General features: G+C 36.5%; 1 protein-coding gene across 2 annotated transcripts in view; it reads left to right on the forward strand.

Annotated features, from left to right (window-relative positions):
- The window catches only part of LOC107104130 (ephrin type-A receptor 5-like), a 35465-nt gene extending 16176 nt beyond the window's left edge, over positions 1-19289 (forward strand). Inside the window, exons 8-16 of one of the 2 annotated variants that reach the window (XM_015404051.1) lie at positions 1359-1484; positions 2751-2936; positions 4778-4839; positions 10672-10739; positions 10816-10957; positions 13916-14065; positions 16979-17172; positions 17964-18128; positions 18246-19289. In XM_015404051.1, the coding sequence (XP_015259537.1) occupies positions 1359-1484; positions 2751-2936; positions 4778-4839; positions 10672-10739; positions 10816-10957; positions 13916-14065; positions 16979-17172; positions 17964-18128; positions 18246-18357 (1205 nt within the window). In that variant the 3' untranslated portion in view covers positions 18358-19289. Of the gene's footprint in view, positions 1-1358; positions 1485-2750; positions 2937-4777; positions 4840-10671; positions 10740-10815; positions 10958-13915; positions 14066-16978; positions 17173-17963; positions 18158-18245 lie in introns of both variants that reach the window. The other variant, XM_015404052.1, reaches the window with a different exon arrangement.
- The last annotated feature ends 1352 nt before the right edge of the window (positions 19290-20641 follow it).

The following is a 20641-nucleotide window of genomic DNA, read 5'->3' on the forward strand; positions in this document are numbered from 1 at the left end:
ATTTCTAAAAGGCAGTTCAGAGGGTACTCAACTCATATGCAGCTAGTGAGTTGCACTGTTTTAAACTTTAAGAAAAAAAATACAAATTATAATATTGAAAACAAATTAGAATGGACAATTTTAATTTTGAATGTCTGTTTGTGATGAACTATTTTAAAACAGGTCATCTCTTAATTTCAGTAGGTAACTGTGATCACATCTTAATTTTTAATAAATGCTGATTATTTAGTCATAGAGGCTGAAATTTAAACTAGTCTGTGAGGGACAATGCCCTATATTTGTGATAAAGTAATTTGTGTAAACTCTGTACTTTAAACGTTTTATATATTTGCATTAGTCAATTTATTACATAAATGGAGATTATTATTTAAGCATGAAATAGTGTAGAATACTTTGTGGCACCAGTTATATCACTGTATGTAAGAAACTCAGAAACAAACATAAAAAGCGGTTGTAGCAAGACGATTGAAAAAACTTAAGTGGCAATAAAAAGAGGATTTTTAAACAGTTTTCCTTCTATATAAGAAAGAAACCTTAAATTAAAGTGGTTGACATATTTTTTTCTCACAACTTAAGAACAATGTCGTAATTTCACACTTTAAATGTTCACTGGCTTCCTTGTGCTCTTCTGTCCAGTAGAAACAGGACTGGAGTTTCAAGGTTCTTAAATTGGTATTTGGATACAGTCTTTATGTTTGTTTTTAAAACTGGAGTTGGTCCCTGGCTACCATATGTTTGGCCCCTATTGGACCAAAAACTAGCTTCAGCCTCCAAGAATTTTCTGTGGGATCCTTTTCTGCTGTGAACAATCTAGCCTTGCTTTTTTTTTAGCAGAACTGTGCTTGAAAGTCCTTAATTTCTTGTTTGTGAGCAGATGTTGAAAAGCAACCAGTTGTCATCTTGTTCCTGACAAGAGATCTATTGTAATCCTGAATTATACATAGTTTAAACTCAACTCTTAAACCTAATAGTATTTTTGCAATATCTCCAAATGTGCCGAATCTTTATTCACTAATTAACCCAACTCTTTTACCACAAACATTCTGTAGATATGACATACGTAAAACATAATAAAAAATTCTGTACTTGATCATAAAAAATGAATTTGTGTTTAAGTCAGTCAAATTAATGAAGTATAAGAGAGGGGGATGTTATGTACAGTATATGTACACTAGTATTGCTCTTTGCAAATGAAAGGAAAATGTGCACTCAGGTTTAAAGTAAAGGATCAAAGAAAGTGTCCCAAATGTTTTACATCAGTGAAGTGTATTGCAGAACCAAGGTACACAAACTGCTGTGAAAGGAAATGGAAACCAAACAAGTGCTACATTAAAACTGTGCTCTGGTTTCTTCCACAGTTAAGTTCCCTGGAGTCCGTACTTATATTGACCCCCTTACTTATGAGGATCCAAACCAGGCAGTACATGAATTTGCACAAGAGATTGATGTCTCATGCATCTCTATTGAGAGGATCATTGGAGCTGGTGAGTAAAATCAGTATGCCTGTCTCAGTCTGTTCATTTTTGACTGATAGATGGTTTCTCATTCTGAGACTGAAGCAGATGTGACCAGAATAATAGAAAATGTATATTCTCTAAAGTTACTAAATATTTTTTTTCCGTAATGGATAGACCGAAAGTTCTTAGCCTCATGTTTACCTCTGGCTCACAAACCTACATGTCGAATCACAGTCATGTGATGGCAGTTATCTATTGTTATTTTCAAAATAAAAAGAGAGGCAGGGTTCACCAGCTTTTATAGGAAGCCTAGGCAGAAGTTGAACTGAGGGAACTAAATTACTTGCCCTCATCATCAGAGACTCATCTGCCTCCGATGCAAACCAATCAGCTTTGAACCGCACCTCCACGAAGCCAAATAAGTATCCAGAGTTCATCTTAAAAGGTCTTTAAATCCACGACTTGGCCTGCTACACAGCCAAAGTACAAGAGTGGTTGCCACCAGCATAAAAGTGGTAGCGCTGTTATATTTTGACCCAGATTCAACCCATCTCCATATCCTTCTCCACAATCGTAGCTAAGCTCCATCTGGCTTCTCCATGGTGCTTCTTCAACTTTGTCCCTATCAGAGTGTAATTCCTTCTGGACACTTCCTGCATCGCAGGTCACATCTCAATCCGCCCAGCATAAGACCGCCATGTTGAGCCTGGTTCTGCTAGAAGTTTCTTCCCAAAGGGGAGTTTTTCCTCTCCACTGTCGCTTCATACTTGCTCATTATGGACAAGTTCATGCAAATCTTTGTTTATCCAAGCTGGACATCTATCTTCCAGCTCCTAGTGAAGTACTAGTATCAGCTCACAGTCTACTGGATCTCACCTATACAGCTTAAGCAGATCATCTCGCCAACCAGCAGTCTATGGACTAAACCTACTTCATCTATCTCCTCTCCACCACCAGGTTCAGGCCTCCGGGGAAACATCCCTGTTCTCATACACCTGCTTATGCATATTAAAGTAAAATTCAGAGCTAACGTTTCCTGCCGAGGTCTGAGCGCCAAAGTCTAAAAATAATTCTGTTACTAAAATTCTTCTTATTGTCTCTTTCTTTCTGTGTGAGTTTTTTCAGATTTAAATGTTATTTACTGTTCCAAAGCAAGTTAGTGAGCCAGTTTTCAAGTAAAGATCAAATATTGCAGTTCATTTGGGACTTATTTAACTAGATTAAATTTTCTCTCCACAGCCTTTACATCTAAAAAAATATATTTTTTTAAAGATGTATGTTCTTTTGCTACAGGGGAGTTTGGCGAGGTGTGCAGCGGACCCCTTAGGCTACCTGGCAAAAGAGAGATCCAGGTTGCCATTAAGACCTTAAAAGCAGGTTACACAGAGCAGCAGAGACGTGACTTCCTGTGGGAGGCATCCATCATGGGCCAGTTTAACCATCCAAACATCATTCGCCTGGAGGGAGTTGTCACCAAAAGTAAGCATTTGAATGATTTTTAAAGCTATCTTAAAAGGTTACCCTGAGTCTTGACGTTTTCCAAGTTGCTGAGCCAAAAATGCAAAGAGAAAAAAATAGCATTGAAGACAAGACAATCTTTTTATATAATATGAAACTATTGTTGGTTATACAGCTTTCACTCTTCCCTGGACAACCAGCAGAGAAAGGTAGTTTTAATTGGTCAAGCTGCTGCTTTTTGAAACATATTCAGATTTGGATAAATGTTGTAAGAATTCCCTTTAGAAGTTGACTAATCTAAGGAACCTATAACGATTTTTTTTTTAAGTTTGTTGAAAGCTGCAGGAACATGGAAGAAATGTTTCCAATTAAAATGGACCACTTTGCATAAATGCCAATGTTCTTTGGCATTTATGCAAAGAACTGAATCTGCCAAAGAAATAGCACTATATCATCTTTAAGCAAACCATCCCATCAATGAAATATGGTTATTGCAGGATTATTCCAGGGAAATGCTCCTTCATTATATTAAACTTGTTATAGACTTGAAACCCAAGCGATGGTTTCTAGCAAGATCAATAACACTAAAGTTAAAGCCAGAGCTGTGGTGTTATGATTTCCATTAAAATCTTATTCTTTTATTAGACTTTGTTTAAATCATGTGGCAAAACTGGGAAGTTGATGATCATATATGCTCTTCAACCAAAATAAAATAGCTTAAGCTATTTTACAAAAAAAAGTATTTAAAAAAAAAAAGACAGAAAAAGGTTTCAATTTTATGGAAAACTGGATCACAAACAATCTAAAGACGTAAAACTGCAGAGAATCCTGTTTTTTTGTTCACTAAGACTGTATACAAATGCATACTTAAACTTTAAGGTTTTCATTTTTAAAAATTAATTAAAAACCATCGGTCCTCCTGCAGTTTCAGATTTTTCAAGTCGGATACTCAACAGCAGCGGCAAGTTTTCCATATTTTGCAAAAATATCTGTGGTTATTGTTTCCACAAAGGAGGGATTGGAGCAATACCAGCTGATAAAGTGAGATTCTGGGTGTACAGTATTTGGACCTTAAGAAATAACACCAATAGACTAATATTGATTGATTGATATTATCAAGAGACATCTAAAGGCCGACCTCAATATATGCAGCAGGATGGCTGTCAACTTTATACAATAAAACTGGAAAAAATTACTGAACTTCAATATTGTGGCATATTTATAAAAGAAAAAATAGAATATCAAAAGAATCTGTAAAGAGACATGGGGGAATTTAAATAATGTACTCTCATTTTGCAGTATATTATGCAGACATATTTTTATAATTTTCATATTTAACCTTATATGATGAGTTATTTTCATCATTTTATGTTTTAAAACCTTTGTTCATAGGATTTTAAGATAGGCTAACTATTGTCAGGGGAAATTTTAAGATTATTTAGTATTTTCAGTACCTTTTTTTTTATATATATTTTTCATTATAATCTCCATTTTCATGGCTTTGAACCTCATCTTTCTTTTACGCTGACTATCCAAGTAGAACACACAATCTCATTTTGTTTTTCGCATTTCGGTTTGCACGTCAACATTTGCACAGAAATCCTTGTAGATCACCTGCAATCTGCCTACTTATTGCATGTGCTACAAAAGTATGTGCAATGTAGTAGCTCCTATGTGGAACCTTTGAAGATCAGGCCCTAAGAGTAAAGAAACGGATAAAATAAAAAAGCTTGCAAAAAATGTATGACAATCTGCTGCTATTATATTTTACATTGTCACATCAAACGTAGTATGACATCACAACCTTTATTCCTTATCTTAAAGAGTACTTATAACCAAAGTGTGTTTTTCAAACTTTTCAGGTAAGCCGGTGATGATCATTACTGAATACATGGAGAATGGATCATTAGACACCTTCTTAAAGGTATGTGTGAGAAAACCTTTCAGGTACACAAAAGATGAGCAATAGAACACTAAGGATGAATAAAAAAACTGGTATAGAGATTAGATTTGGATAAGTATTTGAGTCATGGGGACCTTCCTGTTCTAGAAATATGTTTTGGTGGCAAACAGATTCAGAGATTAAAGTAAAGTAGTTTACCAAAAAAAAAAGCAATACTTCTTCAAGAATAAAAAAAATGGACTGGATGGAAAAGGTATGACAGAAACAAGACTAAATAATTACCGGTAAACTAAAATGGATCCTGTAGTGTTCCTTATGAGGTATCGATCCACTCACTCTATTTTATACTTATTTTTGTAATACAAAAAATAACATGTATAACATTGTTTCGGGAACTTGTAGGAACATGACTGGCAGGCTGTAAGATATATTAAGTAAAAATGTAGAAAATAATGAGCTGTTGAAAAAATACTTGAATCTTTAGGTTTATACTGTTGTTGGGGCTTTTTTCCAGCCATTTATCCAAAGAAATATACAGCATAACCGATAACGATCACATTTATGCATCAGTTGAAGAGTTGAGATTTGATGAATATGCTTTTCATACATTTTCAACAGCCTTGTTTTCAGCTTCATGTCTCACCTTGAATTTAACTCTACCAGAAAATGTGAGTCATCTGAGAACGTAACCTCCAGAACAGTATCTGGCCTGTGCAGACTAGATTTCACTGAGAGCAGAAAATAATCTGTAATTAAGGAGCAGGCCCCCAAATCTCTGAATAAAATGATCTGTCTCCGCTCTCGTCAGTGATTACAATACAAAAAAATCTCCTGTGGCACAGAGAACTGAATTCTCACAGAAAGGGAACATTTCTGAGGCAGATGGCTAAACCAGCAATGAGCAAAATGAGGTCAGATGATTTCAGCACCGTTTGTGATTTAAAACTTGCTTTAATAGAAAAGGAGATCAGGGCCAAACATGATGCTTCTAGTGTGACTATATGGAAAAGCAGGATGCTCTGAGAGGATATTCAGAGAGAGCCATGGTGAGAGGAAATCACTGTCATGACTGTGTGGTCTGCTTTAGCTATAAACTTTCATGGCAAAGGGGAAGCAGAGGAGATTGGGAACCAGCAGAAACCCTGTGATGTAATTACATGGATGGCTGGTGTACTGAGGCTGGTGTAAATGACACAGTCAGGAGAAAACCAGAGGCCAGGCTAGGTCCTGGATTAGCTGTCACAGCTTTGGACAATGAACTGCACCCCTCATAACTCACATCTTTGGCTTAACATCTCATTTAAGATGAAAGCAGGATGTTCTGCAGTGGACTGATGGAAAAACTTGCAGAGGTAAAGAAAACTAAAGTTGGAAATTGAAATCGTCTTGGGAAAATGGGTGTTTTGGTTTAACTACGTGCTTGCTGTAGAAACGTATAAGACTGGATGAGAGGCAGGTAGAAAGTCAACATTTGGATTGGACAGAGCTAAAGCTTAAACTAACGATGAAAGATGTCATTGGATGGGGATACCAAAGCTCCCTTTCAGACAGTTTCTTTTTTCCATTAATCTGGCAGGAATTCAGAAGTGTCGGCTTTGTCTGAACGAGCATCTTGGTGCTTTTTCGAAACAATCTGCCATGACAGTCTTCCTGAGTCAGACCTAGTTTCGCACAGGATCAGCCTCTGACTACCCACACAGTACTTTGCAAACTTTCTGCCTTCATAGTTTTCACTAAAAGTAGAATCCCTGCTTTGGTTCTGACAAGTCCCTAATCCCACCACCTGCTTGAGAAGTATAAACATGTTTGAGGTGCTCTATTTAACGTTGCTCTACCGTTATTTTGTCTAACATCACTATTTACTTGTTCGGCTGACATAAGAGTTGTGGCAACGTGGCATTTTGTGATAAACTGTCATACCCGAAGGCCAAACGGAGTTACAGGCTCTGCTGCAGCTCAGCCTCACACACAGTTATGACAGTAGTGACAGTGCCTCAGGTAAAGAGAAAATACATTTTTTTCTTCTCAAACTGATAATAAATATAGTGCAATAAACCCAGTGTAACTGTACCACAAAAGAACATTATAAATGCTGAGAACAGTTTAGGTAATAAAGAGAAAAATTACATTTTGGCTATTCAATGTATTGTTGATGAGAAACATAAAAAAAAAAAAATTTTATTAATAAAACTCTCAATCAATTATTTTGCTTTCCTCTGAGTTAACAGTGTAAAGAAGGGGAGAAAAATTCTGTTTTCTTAGGATTAAGATTTTTAGAGTCCAACATGAAAAAGGACGAAATAAAGTTAGGATGGAGCGAAAGAATAAAGTTAAAATTAAAATAATAGCCTAATTTAATCTATTTTAAACAAACATCTAAGAGCTTAAAATTAAATTAAAACATAAATTTCACAGACATTTTTAAAGCAAGGCTTTAAAGAATAATTAAAATGATACACGAGCTCAAATAGTTAAAGCAGATTAGAAAGCTGAGTGTTTCAAAGAAACTATGAGTCGAAAAAATATTTTATGGCACAAAGCTGAGGGTTGACCCAACTTATATACTAATTAGGAGAGAATAAAAAAAAAATTCAATTCAGTTTATGTATCTAGCGCCAATTCACAAAACATTTCATCTCAAGGCACTTTACAATTCACCAGATCATGCAGTCAAATTGATTCAAAGTTTTCTATCTAAGGAAAACCAGATGATTGCATGGACTCATTGACTTGGATGCAATCCCTCACATTAAGCATGCATTGTATCAAAAAAAAAAAAAAAAGAGAGAGGAAGAGGGAAAATAAAAGTCAAGGGGAGCCCAAAGTTGAGGTTCCAGTAAGATAATCTTTCCATAATAGACTGTCAGGGATGCCATTTAGTTAAGAACACCTTACATTTGATCCTAGTTTTGTTCCTCAAAGATTTTTTTTGTATTGTTCTTATCAATATTTGGCTCAGAAAACACTAATAAAATATAAAAAGTTGTTGAAGCAGATGGCAACGGGACTGTGGTTAGATTTTTACTTCATTGGTTGTACAAGGCCAGCACAAATCTTTGCGTTCAAAGTTCAGATTGTTGAAAGGTAAATTGATCAGCCCAGGTTTTTTGTTTAATTAACTCCCTTTTTTTTTTTGCGAACTAAGCATTTTAAAGTGACATTCATTACTGCTGCAGTATTCATCATAAAATTCTCCTCTCACTATTTGTTGAAAAGCCATTACAGTAAGTGGCAAACCATTTTGGGCTTTTGCAGTAGTGTGTCAAAAGAAGGGCTTGACAAAGGCCTTTTTAAATTTGCAATTTGACAAATGTTATAGGGACATTTTATATTCACCCAAACTTATGGTTTTAACCTTTCAAAACCGTGACTGTTTTAAAGCATTTACAAATAATAACTCAAAATGCATGAAAATTACACAGGTAAAATGTTTACTAATACAGACATGTTCGACATCGTTGGAAGGCTTGGATTCTCCACAGTTCAACCACCTAGTTCATTTTATGGACATAGCGAACACCAAAGCACAATTAACACAGATATAGCAGCATGTCAAAATGTAGCATGACAAAGCAGCCACAACAAGCAAGCATATCTTCATAACTGCTGTTCAAAAAAGACCTATTGTTTTCGAGAATAAAAAAAACCAAAAAAGAAAAAAACTTTGAGTCTTGTTTGAACTGATGCAGCTTAGGCTTGAAGCAGCTTGGGTGTTTTACTCACCCAATTTTCATGTATATATTCAGAAACTAGCTTACAAATAATGTATTACACATGCAATTTCGGTTTACAGTTCCTAAGTTATTTGCTTTTCCATTTGGGTATGCAAAATAGGTGAGACTTTCCCAAAATTAAGTGGATATTAAGAATTTCAGTAAGTTGCTTTAACCTATATATTATGTGATATAAGTATTGATTTATTTTAGTTTTTGTGAAATTCAAGAAAAATCTTGAAATTAAAATCTAAATTGGGGAAAAAAAATTGAAAGTGAAATTAATATCTCAATTCTGCTGGGACAATAGGAACACAGGTCTGCCCATGACAGTTTTTACACAGAAAAATCCTGAATCGAGCAAATACTTGGGTTTTGAGAGAGAAAATAAAATAGTTTTGAGATAATTTTTCTCATCCTTTTCTCTATTTGCAAAAAACAGCAATAGAGAGTTGAAATATATTTTTTCCCTTGAAAATTATTTTCCAAATGTCAATTTCTCTTTTATTTATTCCATGACAAAGTATTTTCCCTCAAAATGTTTTTTCCATTCTGAGTTGATATCAGTGTGAAAATTGGTTCTCTCCAATAAATGTATTTTACATTCAATTTAACTCAAATTTTCCCCTTTCAGATTTTTTCTTGAATTTAATAAAAACAAAAAATAACTCCGTATATAAGGAAATGTGGTTATTAAAATAAAAAAAAGAAGCCCTTTTTCATTGTTTGTTTTATCGCAGTCATCTGTCCAAACCAGGAATCAGAGCCACAATCAAAATCCCATAAAGTCCTAATGTAAATAATTTGTCTCAAGTATTGCATCCCTACATAATATTTGCATATCATAATTAAATAAATCCAAACACAGCAAAAAACAAATGGAAGTATTTGTATTGTGCTTTGGTCAAGTCAGGAGAGCCCTCTAAATTCTGTCATTCACCCTTTCAGACAAACACTGATGGTGGCACGTTAGATTGTAGCCACAGCAGCCCTGGGGCTCACTGACAGAAGAAAGGCTGCCGTACACAGCCGCCATCAGGCCCTCTGACCACCATAAGTAGGCAATGTGGTAGAAGTGTCTTACCCAAGGACACACAATAATAAAGTATGAGTTTGAAATGATTTTTTTTTTACAGCTAAGCATTTAAAGTAAGGGAATGTAAAATAGTTGAACAAGGTTGAAGAATGGGGTTATGAAATGACCTAGAGTTCAAGTTTCACTTTCACTAACAGCTGTGCCACTGGAACGTCCACACACTGTGCCTTGCATGATAATATCACTAACTGGTTGTGCTCCTGAGAAAAAATATAACAATCTATTTTTTATTGGTCTGTCCCTCAAGAAAAACATATTTCCAATGTTAAATCACTGTGAAATGTCTATAATATTACACAAAAGATGTTTTAGACAAGGTGCTGATAAAGCTACGTTTATTTTATTTTTTTTAAACCTAGCTGTAGCGGTGGCAGTGACATGTATAGTGCTGGAGTGATTTTTCCTGTGCTTTATTCATTTGCTGAAGCATTTATGTTATATAACTCATATTTGAAGTGGTCTGTTTTTAGAGAGATGTAAGAGTCTTCTCTGAAGGATGGCAAAAAGTGCCTCACAGCTGAATAATTGTACAGAACTCTGTAGTAAAATACTCAACTTTTCACTCTTGAAATCTCCGATTCAAAAGTGGAGTCACGAAGGTTAGAGCCGAGTATATAGAGTTGTGTTTGTTATTGATTCTACACTGTTGGTTAATTAACTTTGTAGTTTAGGCAGCCTTGAAAAAACTAGAGATTATCTTTCAGTAGCACGGCACAATCTTTTGTTTTTCTTCTGCAATCTGTTTCTTTCTTTTTTCGTTTTCTTTTCCAGCACACTTCTGCAAACTGCTGACCTTTGGAGTCACAGAACAAATGTAATTAAATACAACCAGGCTTTGCCGACAGAGTTTCAGCGCAATGCCATTGAGATACCCTGTACTAGTAATCCACCTTAAATAGCAACACATTAAAGAAATCTCATCCCCCTGCTCTTAATTACATAAAATAACGATTATATGTTGTTGAGTTGTATTGATATTCACAAAGATTCTGTGCCTGAAATTCATGGCATCTATATATCTTTGTCTTGCCTTTTTTACTGTAGAAAAATGATGGTCAGTTTACAGTTATCCAGCTGGTCGGCATGCTGCGGGGCATCGCATCTGGCATGAGGTAAACATAGTCCTTAGACACGCATATCATTACTGAACTTGCCAACCATTCCTAACTACTGTGTTGATCGTTACAGGTACCTTTCAGACATGGGTTATGTCCATCGTGATCTGGCAGCCCGTAATATCCTTGTTAATAGCAACCTTGTGTGTAAAGTGTCTGATTTTGGACTGTCCCGAGTCCTGGAAGACGATCCAGAGGCAGCATACACTACAAGGGTAACTATTAACTATCTACTCTGTCTGTTCTTCATTGACTTTTACTATTGTTAAATAATAGCTTAGTATAATAGGACCTGCATTCGGTCATATGAAAATATTCATGGTGATCGAAGATGTAAAATTTGGAGCAGAGCCTTCTCTCTTAGTCTGTACTGTCTTGCATTTGTTAATATCAAACTAGCTAGACTGTTGAGAGACTATTGTTGGATCATCTACAGTGGAAGACTAACATTGGTGATCCCTGAGCTTTACTTTAACTTTTAAATAATTGAGTTTCTATAAACAACTGATGTCCAAAATTAGGAGGTTAAACACATTAAAGCTGGTTTTGGAAAAGAGTTGCCATTAATAAAGCTGCTGCACGGGCGCCTAAATTACTCATTAAAAAAATTGTGAACTATGCTTTCTTTGTGACAGGAACCTTTATTACTACTTTAGAAATAGTAGGGGCTGCTCAGTGGCACAATGGGTAGCACTGCTGCCTTGCACCAAGAAGGTTCCGGGTTTGATTCCCGGAATGGAGTTTGTATGTTCTCCCTGAGCATGCATGGGTTCTCTCCAAGTACTCCGGCTTCCTCGCCTTTCCAAAAATATATCTGTTAATTGGCTTCTCTAAATTCTCCTTAGGTGTGAGTGTTTGCATGCATGGTTGTTTGTCCTGTTTGTCTCATTGTTGGCCTGCAATGGACTGGTGACCTGTTTAGGGTGTACCCCACCTCTCGCCCATAGACAGCTGGAGATAGGCACCAGCACCCCTCCGCAACCCTGCTTGGCATAAGCACGGCAGAAAATGGACGGATGAAAAAGAAGGCATTAGAGAAAGTTCTGTGTATATATTTCTCCTAATGTTTGGATTACTAAAGAATTAAGTGAATACTTTCTTTAACATATTAATGGAGACACATCTCATATAACCATTCTTCCCTAGAAAGAGAACTGTCCAAATGAATCATGCATTATGTTTGTGTTTTAGTGTCACACACTTTGCAATAAATAAGAAACTCTGAAATATTTATATTCATGCATTCACACAGATGACAGCAGCAGGCTTTAAATTGAGCTGTGCATCCTTGACTGAGTCTCTTCGTGCCAGCTAGAGACAGGCGGTCTCCTGCAAGAGAAGGACCAATTAGAACTCAACTCAGTCTCCACAACACTCAATTAGCACCAAGTCTGTATGCCTTGGTGCCAGATATCCTGTCACTCACTTCTCAATGCCAGCCGCATCCCTTCTCGTTCTCTCTCTCTCTGTCGTTATCAGGCTCCCATTCCCCAACGAGTGAGAATAACATGATTCACATCCTTGAAATAATCAGACCCCGAGATATCCTGCTGCTGTATTCATCAATACTGCATCAAGTTAATTTCACTTCTCATCAGCTGAAAACACATTTTCCTGTAGAACTCAGCAGTGTTCCTGTGAACCCTTTTTAAATCTTTACTAGGAAAGCATTATAATGAAGATGAGGGAAAATGAGAAGAGCAATCTGAGACCCCCAACAGCTTGGATAGGGAATTCATGCAAGTGGGTAAAACTTGTCACTGCAAGAGTGTTCCTAAATCTGTGTTCATTAGCATAGGAAGTGTCTCAATTACAGTTTGTTCATGGTTGCCATCTGAATGTAAAAAAAACATTTTTCTTTCTTCAGCCTGCAGCTGTACTTATCAAACAATGATTTAGACTAGAAATACATTTATGCAAAAATTTAAAAGGCATTTCAATAAAAAATCAACACATAGCAAAAGCTACAGATACTGATTAAAAGAAGCTGCAACTTAACAGAGTAATCTCAGGCTTTAATCTGTTTTTCTAAAGCACCTTAAAGTACATGCAGTGCTTTAAATTAGAAATGAATCATCTGACATTTTTGACTTCTGTTTTATAGCAACCCCAAACTTAATTGTGTCTAATTGCAATAATTGTGTTGGGCCGACACAAAGTAATGTTTCCAAAGTGGAAAGAAAATTATTTTTGATTTTATTATTTTGTCAAAAGTTAAAATTGCAACTCTAAGTAACGACTACAGTAAATACAAAAACATTAATAATGGATAGCTAATGGGGACAGAGCAGCAAGCACGTCCTTCATGTGATCTCAAACATAGCTGCGTAATGCACTAATAAGTCGACCAACGCATGCACGTATCAACTGATACTGATACAAGGAAAAAGACGCTAATGTCAGTCAAGAAAATTGGCATGCAAATGTATCGGTATATCTCTAATCTTCAGACAAAAATGAACATGCTGCAAAAGGACAATCCTGCACAAATCCCTGAACACACCGTCCCCATAGTAAAAACATAGTGGTGACGGAGTGGTGCTGAGGAGATGCTATTCTTGGTAATTAACAGGGAAGCTAGTCAGAGCTGATGGAATGATGGAGCCAAATACATTACAATCCTGGAAGACAACCTTTAGGGGCTGCAAAAGACATTTCCATAAACAAACAGCCAGAGCTGCGATGGGTTTGCATCTCTGGCTGTCTCTCATCCTCCTGTTTGCTTAAAGCTCCCCAATCACATTAAGTAGGTCAGTGCGCTGCACAGAGCTGCGCTCACAGCCACGATTTTTAGCTGAATCTGTTTGCAACCTTTTTTATTTTGTTTTTTAACTCTCTATTTTTTAACATCCTTATGTGGAAATAAAAAATTCTGCTCTAAATGTTGTTTTAAACTAGGACCTGTCTGAGTGCTGTTAGCGATCACCAGCCAGTCTGGATTGTGAAGCATTACCAACATGCTTTTTTTAAGAACTGGTTTTAAGACACAACACTGAAACACATTTAGGGAGGAATCCTGTTCTTCCTCATTGCCCCTGTTCTGCTCATCTATTTTTTATTGTAGGATGTTTAGGAATTCTTCTTAAGACCTCCATTGTTACTGTATTTAAAAAGAAGATGGGTCCAGCAAGGTATTTAAATAATCAATTAAATATTGTCTTCCTTTCTTGCAGGGAGGAAAGATTCCTATTCGCTGGACAGCTCCTGAGGCAATCGCATACAGGAAGTTTACCTCTGCTAGCGATGTGTGGAGTTATGGGATTGTCATGTGGGAGGTTATGTCTTATGGAGAAAGGCCCTATTGGGATATGTCCAATCAAGACGTAAGTTTCTTTTTTTTTTATGTCTTTCAGATACATGTTTTGGGCCTATAAAAACACCCGAGCGGCATGTTCCCACTCATTTGCACAGGCAACATATGTGCGCACAACCCCTCAGTGACCTCTCAAGGCTCCTCCCTCCTTTTGGTTATTAGTCTGCCTATCTCAAAGACTAGAAGGGTAGGAGAGGAGGGAAGATGAGGATGAGTGGTAAGGAGAGGAGAAGACGTTTGATGTTTAATTGAAAGCGTTATGCAGGATTTTCTCTGATCTGCACAAGAAAGTGCAGGCTTGAACGTTCCTTCTCTAAGCTGTCTCCTTCTGTTTCCTATTCTCTCCCTCTCCCTTTTAATTTCTTGTCCTCTCTTGTCTCTCTAAATGCAGTCTCTGTCTCTATTCTTTTTGTGTTGCCTTTCGTCCACCCTCTCCTTCATTCTCTCTCCTCAGTCTATGATCTTTGCACCCTCCTAGTGTGAAATAAAGTCGTTCTCCCTCTCAGCCGACCGTGATGGTTTGATGCAGGGCTTTTCTTCTAGCACGTTAGTTGAAATGCGTGTATGTATACATGCACTTTCATGCATCCATGTGTATTGGAGTGTTATCATGTAGGTCTTTTGTCTGAATTTAGGCAAAGTAAAGGCTGTTATGAACTCAACAGATCAATTCCCTGCAGTCTCATGCATTGGAAGAGCTCGGCTGAAAACTCCTGCCTGCTCTTCACTGCAGGCTCCAACGGAAAGAGCTGGGGTTTATTTATTATTCATCTAACTCTGTTTCCCTTTCAGAAAAAAAAAGAAAACCATGATTCAGTGCTGCATCTTCTAAGATACAGAAATGAATAACTGGGCTATGCGGCATTTGAAATAAACAAGTACTCTTTTAATGCTGTGCTTCATGCTCAAAGGGGCTAGTTGCTGCTTCATGGAGTTTAGAGTAAGGTCAGATAGAGAGCAACAGAACTTCTTTACACCAGCTATATAAGTTTGAGTTCTTCCTTGTTGTGCTTGGATATGATCAAAAAGCTCTCTCTGTTGCCAACTTATTACTTTTTTTCACTCTTAAAGTTATAGAGGAGGATGTTTGTTTTCCGAGTGAATCATCAAAATAAGTGGTCCTCTCAATCGTCAATCATTCTGGTTATATGTTCACATAAGGCCGTCCTAGGTGCTCGTCCCCATTTTCAGCTAACGCTATGCTGAGAAATACCTGGCTGCTGAGAATTACCTCCCCTCTAACACACTGATGAGAAAACGGATTAAAATATTAATAGAAAAGGGAACTTTTAAACATATTCTTAATGTTTTCATATTTCTTATGCTTAGATGCCCTAAAATTTAGAGTTTAGCTTGACAGATAAAGTCGAATGAATACAATTTTTACTTTCATGGAGAAACATTTTTGTCAAAGTGCTACAGTCAGTGTCACATTAATATATTTTTGAATCAGTGGATGGCATTTCCCGCTTTTGCTATCAACACCATTCTATATCATTTGTGACAAAACATTAAGAATATTTTTAAAAGTTCCCCTTTTTCATTCATATTTAAATCCGTTTTCTCATCAGTGTGCAAAAGTTTAGGGCGATGCGCGCTTCTGCAACGGGAGGTAATTCTCGGCATGAAGGAATTTCTCTGCATTTATCTGTCCTCCAAAACTTTCAGTTTTAGGGCATCCATGCATAAGAAATATTAAAATATTAAGAATATGTTTAACAGTAAAAGTAAGCTTGTATGAACGATGCAAACAGCAACTTTTTAACCCAGCATGCATGAAGAGAAATGGGCTCGAGCAATCTCTCACACGCGTTTATTAGGGTTTTCCTCTTGGGAGCGGGTACAGGGTGTGTATGTGCATTTTCTTTATTTATTTATTTTTTTAAGTTGAGAGGGTGGGTATTTTCAAAAATTCATGAAAATCCTCCACTTTACCTTTAACAAGCAGCCATTTGGCCTATCAGTCAGCTACATGTTCGAAACCACTCATAGATGGCCCACTCTTTTGAGTACCATCTCCTTCCAGCTGCAGTGAGAGCAGGACATGCCCTCCCATTTGCATATGAATGGCAACCACTTAAAAATGTAACTGATCTGAAACTATATTAATTTCTTTAATAATAATACATTTCTTCACAAATATAAGTTGTTTGATTTGACCCATTTAACCTCACTTATGTACTCACTTTATCTGTATGTTTACTACCATTCTATGTTGTCCATAACATTAAAACAATATTAGATGTTTATATACATTAATAAATACAAGAGTTAACCAAAAGTCATTTTATGTTATCTGAAAATTGCAAGAACTTATTTAGTGAAGACAGAAATTAATAGATGTTCTTGAACAGTTTTAAACCTACTTTTTGTCCAAAGTTTCTCTTTTCTGAAGTATCTGTCAAATATGTAAATAGAAAAATTGTTAAAACTAACACCTGTAAAGCGTAATTATTTAAAGTTTAACTGTTTATTCTGCTGCGTAAAAGATTTCAACATTGCTATCAATAGAAAAACATTCAAACTGAGGCATTGATTCAGTTAATTTCTACCAAGTCCCCTGCAAATATAAGACGCTAAAATGGCCAAAAGAATCTGTCAACCGAAGAATCAGTCTATATCTACTCTGGAATTTATAGGAACCTTTTTAATCTTGTTTTTGTTGTCAAAGGAGAATGTATAGGGAAAAAAATCACAGCAGGTATTAGTGATAAAATGTATTGTGATACTGTAACTGACGAAAATTCAAACACACCATTAATACTATTAACTTTAGTCAAGTTTGTAACTGGGATTATTTTTTTATCAAACAATAATCTATAATTTCTCACACTGGTGTCACTGACACAAAATCCTGCTCCTCCCTACTGCTGTTATCAGAAAACGACCATCATGCATCTCTGTCTCTTTCATTTGCTGACAGGTAATAAAAGCAGTAGAAGAGAGCTACAGGTTGCCTGGCCCAATGGACTGTCCAGAGGCCTTGTACCACCTGATGATGGACTGCTGGCAGAGGGAACGCAGCAGTCGGCCCAAGTTTGATGAAATTGTTTGTCTACTTGACAAGTTTATTCGCAACCCCAGTTCATTAAAAAAGTTGGTCAACTCTTCACACAGGTATGGCAGGATTCTCTCACAAACACAAGTTAGTTGATAAACAGAACTAATGATTAAATCTGCTTTGTTATGATCTGCCCTTCAATAAACACATTAGAAATGTCAATTGTCTTGATTATTTGGTTGTATTTTACACTATGTATTTTTAGGCAATCTCTGTATAGTGAAAAAAAGTCACTTATTAATGCCATACAGACACCTGGTAGGGTTTTTTTTCTTTGTAATGATCTCAAGCAGAGTGTGACATGCATACAAATTGGAGCATGGTTAATAAATTACTGCCATGTCTAATATACAATGACATATGACAGCTGTCAAGATTAAAGGCCCTCCAATAAGTCCAGACCTTTTTCCACAGCAGCCTTCTCTTCCTGGTGTAGCATGGAAAATGTTGTTACCTACTGTGAATGTTTCATTTGATTGCATGGGGAGCTCTATTTGTCAGCACCAAGAGTGAGCTGAATGACAAAGAGTTTTGAGGGGAAAAGCATTTGCAGCTCTGTGTGATGGTGCATGGCTTGCATTATCTGTGAAGCCTCACAGGTAACTGTCAGGATTGATGGGTTGAGCTTTAAGCTATCTGTGTGTGTCCAGGTCATATGGTTCATAATAACAGTATGAAACGTAGCCCTTTGTCTACTATGACCACATTGTGTGTAAAACAATTAATCTGATGACTTTTGCTGTAAGCAATTTGTCATCTTATACTTAAAGGTAGTTTATGTAATAATTGTTTGCAGAACTGTTCTTTGTAATAGATTAAAACTGTTTTTATGACCTCTATGTGCTAGGGTTTCCAACTTGTTAGTTGAGCATGCCAGTGTGGAAGGAGACTGCAGCACTCGAGGAAAGACTGTCGGAGAATGGCTTGACTCAATCAAAATGGGCCGTTACACAGAGCTCTTCATGGAGGGAGGCTACTCTTCACTTGACACAGTAACTCAAATGACATCAGAGTAAGACCATCTGCATATTCTAAAGCAATGTTAGTTATTTTGGCTATTTTGTTATTCTTTTGAGTTTTTTTGGAAGGGGGGATATAGGTGTTTATTTATCTGTTTGCTGTTTTGCAGGGATCTTCGAAGAGTAGGTGTAAATCTGGCAGGACATCAGAAAAAAATCATCACAAGTATTCAGGAGATGAGAGTCCATATGAATAGCACCAACTCTACTGTAAACATCTGATGCATATGTACAGGCATGCACACACATCAGACATCCATATGCGTACCTGAGTGGAAACCAATATGTGGACCTAGCATGTAATCAAAGAACTGTTGGACCTAGAATGGCATAGCACTTTTTTGGAGACAAAGAAACCCTAATTTCTATGGATTTTCACTTGATGATCCGCATTGTTGGTGAGTCGTATTCGTGGAGCTCGTGGAGATGTATAACACTACAAGGCTAAAACCAAACTGAAGTGAACTGGACTGAATGGTGCTATGCGAAGGACCGAGGAAGGCAAACAAAGCTGACTCTTAAGGGATTTTTTATCCAACTTTGCCCAATTTCTGGATTCTTACATTATTTGTACTGTTAATATTCACCTAGCTCAAACTAGAAATGAATGGCTCTACCACGTTGGAAGTTTTCATAAAGTGGTCTCAAAATGAAACTTCTTAATCTCTCAGCAGGTGAGACAAGCCAACCTGGTCTGAACAGAACACGTACCAGCCAGAGTTTTTTGACATACACTACCTTTACAAGTCAGTGAATTGAAAAGAAAATCTCAGGTGGGGTAAAAACTAATGGTACAAAAACATCATTATTAGCGTGAGCTGTTGGTTTGGCATATTGGACTTATTTGTTTTATCGTCTGTCTTGTTTTATGAATCTTGGCTTTCATATACTATCATTCAAAGTAAACAAATCAGTCAAATAAATAGTGGATTTAAGATAATTAACTTTATAAGTTGTAAGTAAAGCTATTACATAAGCAAAAAAAATTGCTTTCACATGTGGATACTATAGAAATACCCCTTTGCCTGAATGTAGAACATTTGTAGAATGTGGCAATAAACCTTTTGCTATTTGAAACCAGCCACTGAATGATACCAGGGATTGCTAAACATTATGTTGACAAGCCTGAAAGTCTGTAAAACAATAGTTTCCTACAAAAACTGTCTCTTTATCAACACCCACATAAATGACTAATCTTCAAATTAAATCAAATACTCAACTGATGCATTTATTTATAAATTACTAGCCCTTTTTTGCAAGCATAAACATGCATCATTTGCATGCAGTCAAATCCTTCTGCTAAATTTAAAAAAACAAAACAGAACATTTTCTCATTGTTTCATTATAAGTAATAGAATATTCACTCCTAAAACAAAGGTGGAGTGATTCTTCATTCCTTTTAGGTGTTTCATGGGATAGTTTGTGTTGGTATTGCTTGTTATCCATGTGATTTTTCTCAGCAGTGTTTAATCAATCTAAAGGAAACTTTTTCTGTTCTGATACTTTTACATAAATCCAAAGCAGCCTTCACCGGTGGTTTAGCGGTCTTTGCAAGCCTTCACTTAGAAACAGTAACCTTCAGGTACCACAGAAAACCCTCAGAAATCAGTTCTGTTCACCACGCCTCAGAGTATCTCTTCAACGCTTGTGTGCCACACCACGATCAACCTCACTCTGACAGGACTGCTGTTAAAAAAAAAAAAAAAGGTAAACTAACAAAAAACAAAAGGTGGCAATACCGACGAACTTGATAATCAGATTTTTTTTTATATGTACTTGTTTAAATAATTTATGTGGACAGTTTGCTTCTTTATTGTACTTACTCATGGACCACTGAGCAACTCCGCCTACATGTATTTTATGTAAATAATGTATTATAGATTTAAAGCAGGGAACATTGTTCTTTTGTCCATTATGATGAGGACAACTTGACATCATTATACTTCTCAGAGTAGGTACATGGTGACAAATACTGTATTTCTGCCTGGATGTCCTAAAAGGGGGTCTAATGGCACAATTATCTCCTACTAAGAGTTTCAAAAAGGACTTGAAGAGAGACAATTTATAAATATTTTGTTGGTTGTGTTTAGAGTTCCAATAAAACGAAAATTAATATTATGACAGGGCCCATACTTGTGCTTCTGCAAGTCCTTAAAAGGTATGCACATTGACTAGTAGATTTTTCCTCTGTAGTCTAGTTAAAAATTAAATGATGTCAGTAATTGATAAAGCCTGTGCTTTGCTTCTCTTCAGGATGGAATAATTTCATTGTGAATATTACGAAAACTTGACCCCTTTGACTGCAGTATCTGCGTCGGCAGAAAGCATTCAGACTATATGTAGATGACTTGCTTCTGTATTTCTTTGTCTATTTACTGTAAAGCTTTGGTAGAAAGTTCATAAAAAATGTTCCTATTGTTCAGAGGTGGTTTTACTCGACCATATGAAAGCACAGAAGAAGAATGTAAGGTTTCAAATAGGTGCAACACTTTGTTTGAATAGCATG

Source organism: Cyprinodon variegatus, unplaced genomic scaffold, assembly GCF_000732505.1.
Source record: "Cyprinodon variegatus isolate N-32 unplaced genomic scaffold, C_variegatus-1.0 Scaffold1624, whole genome shotgun sequence".
Lineage (NCBI taxonomy): Eukaryota > Metazoa > Chordata > Actinopteri > Cyprinodontiformes > Cyprinodontidae > Cyprinodon > Cyprinodon variegatus.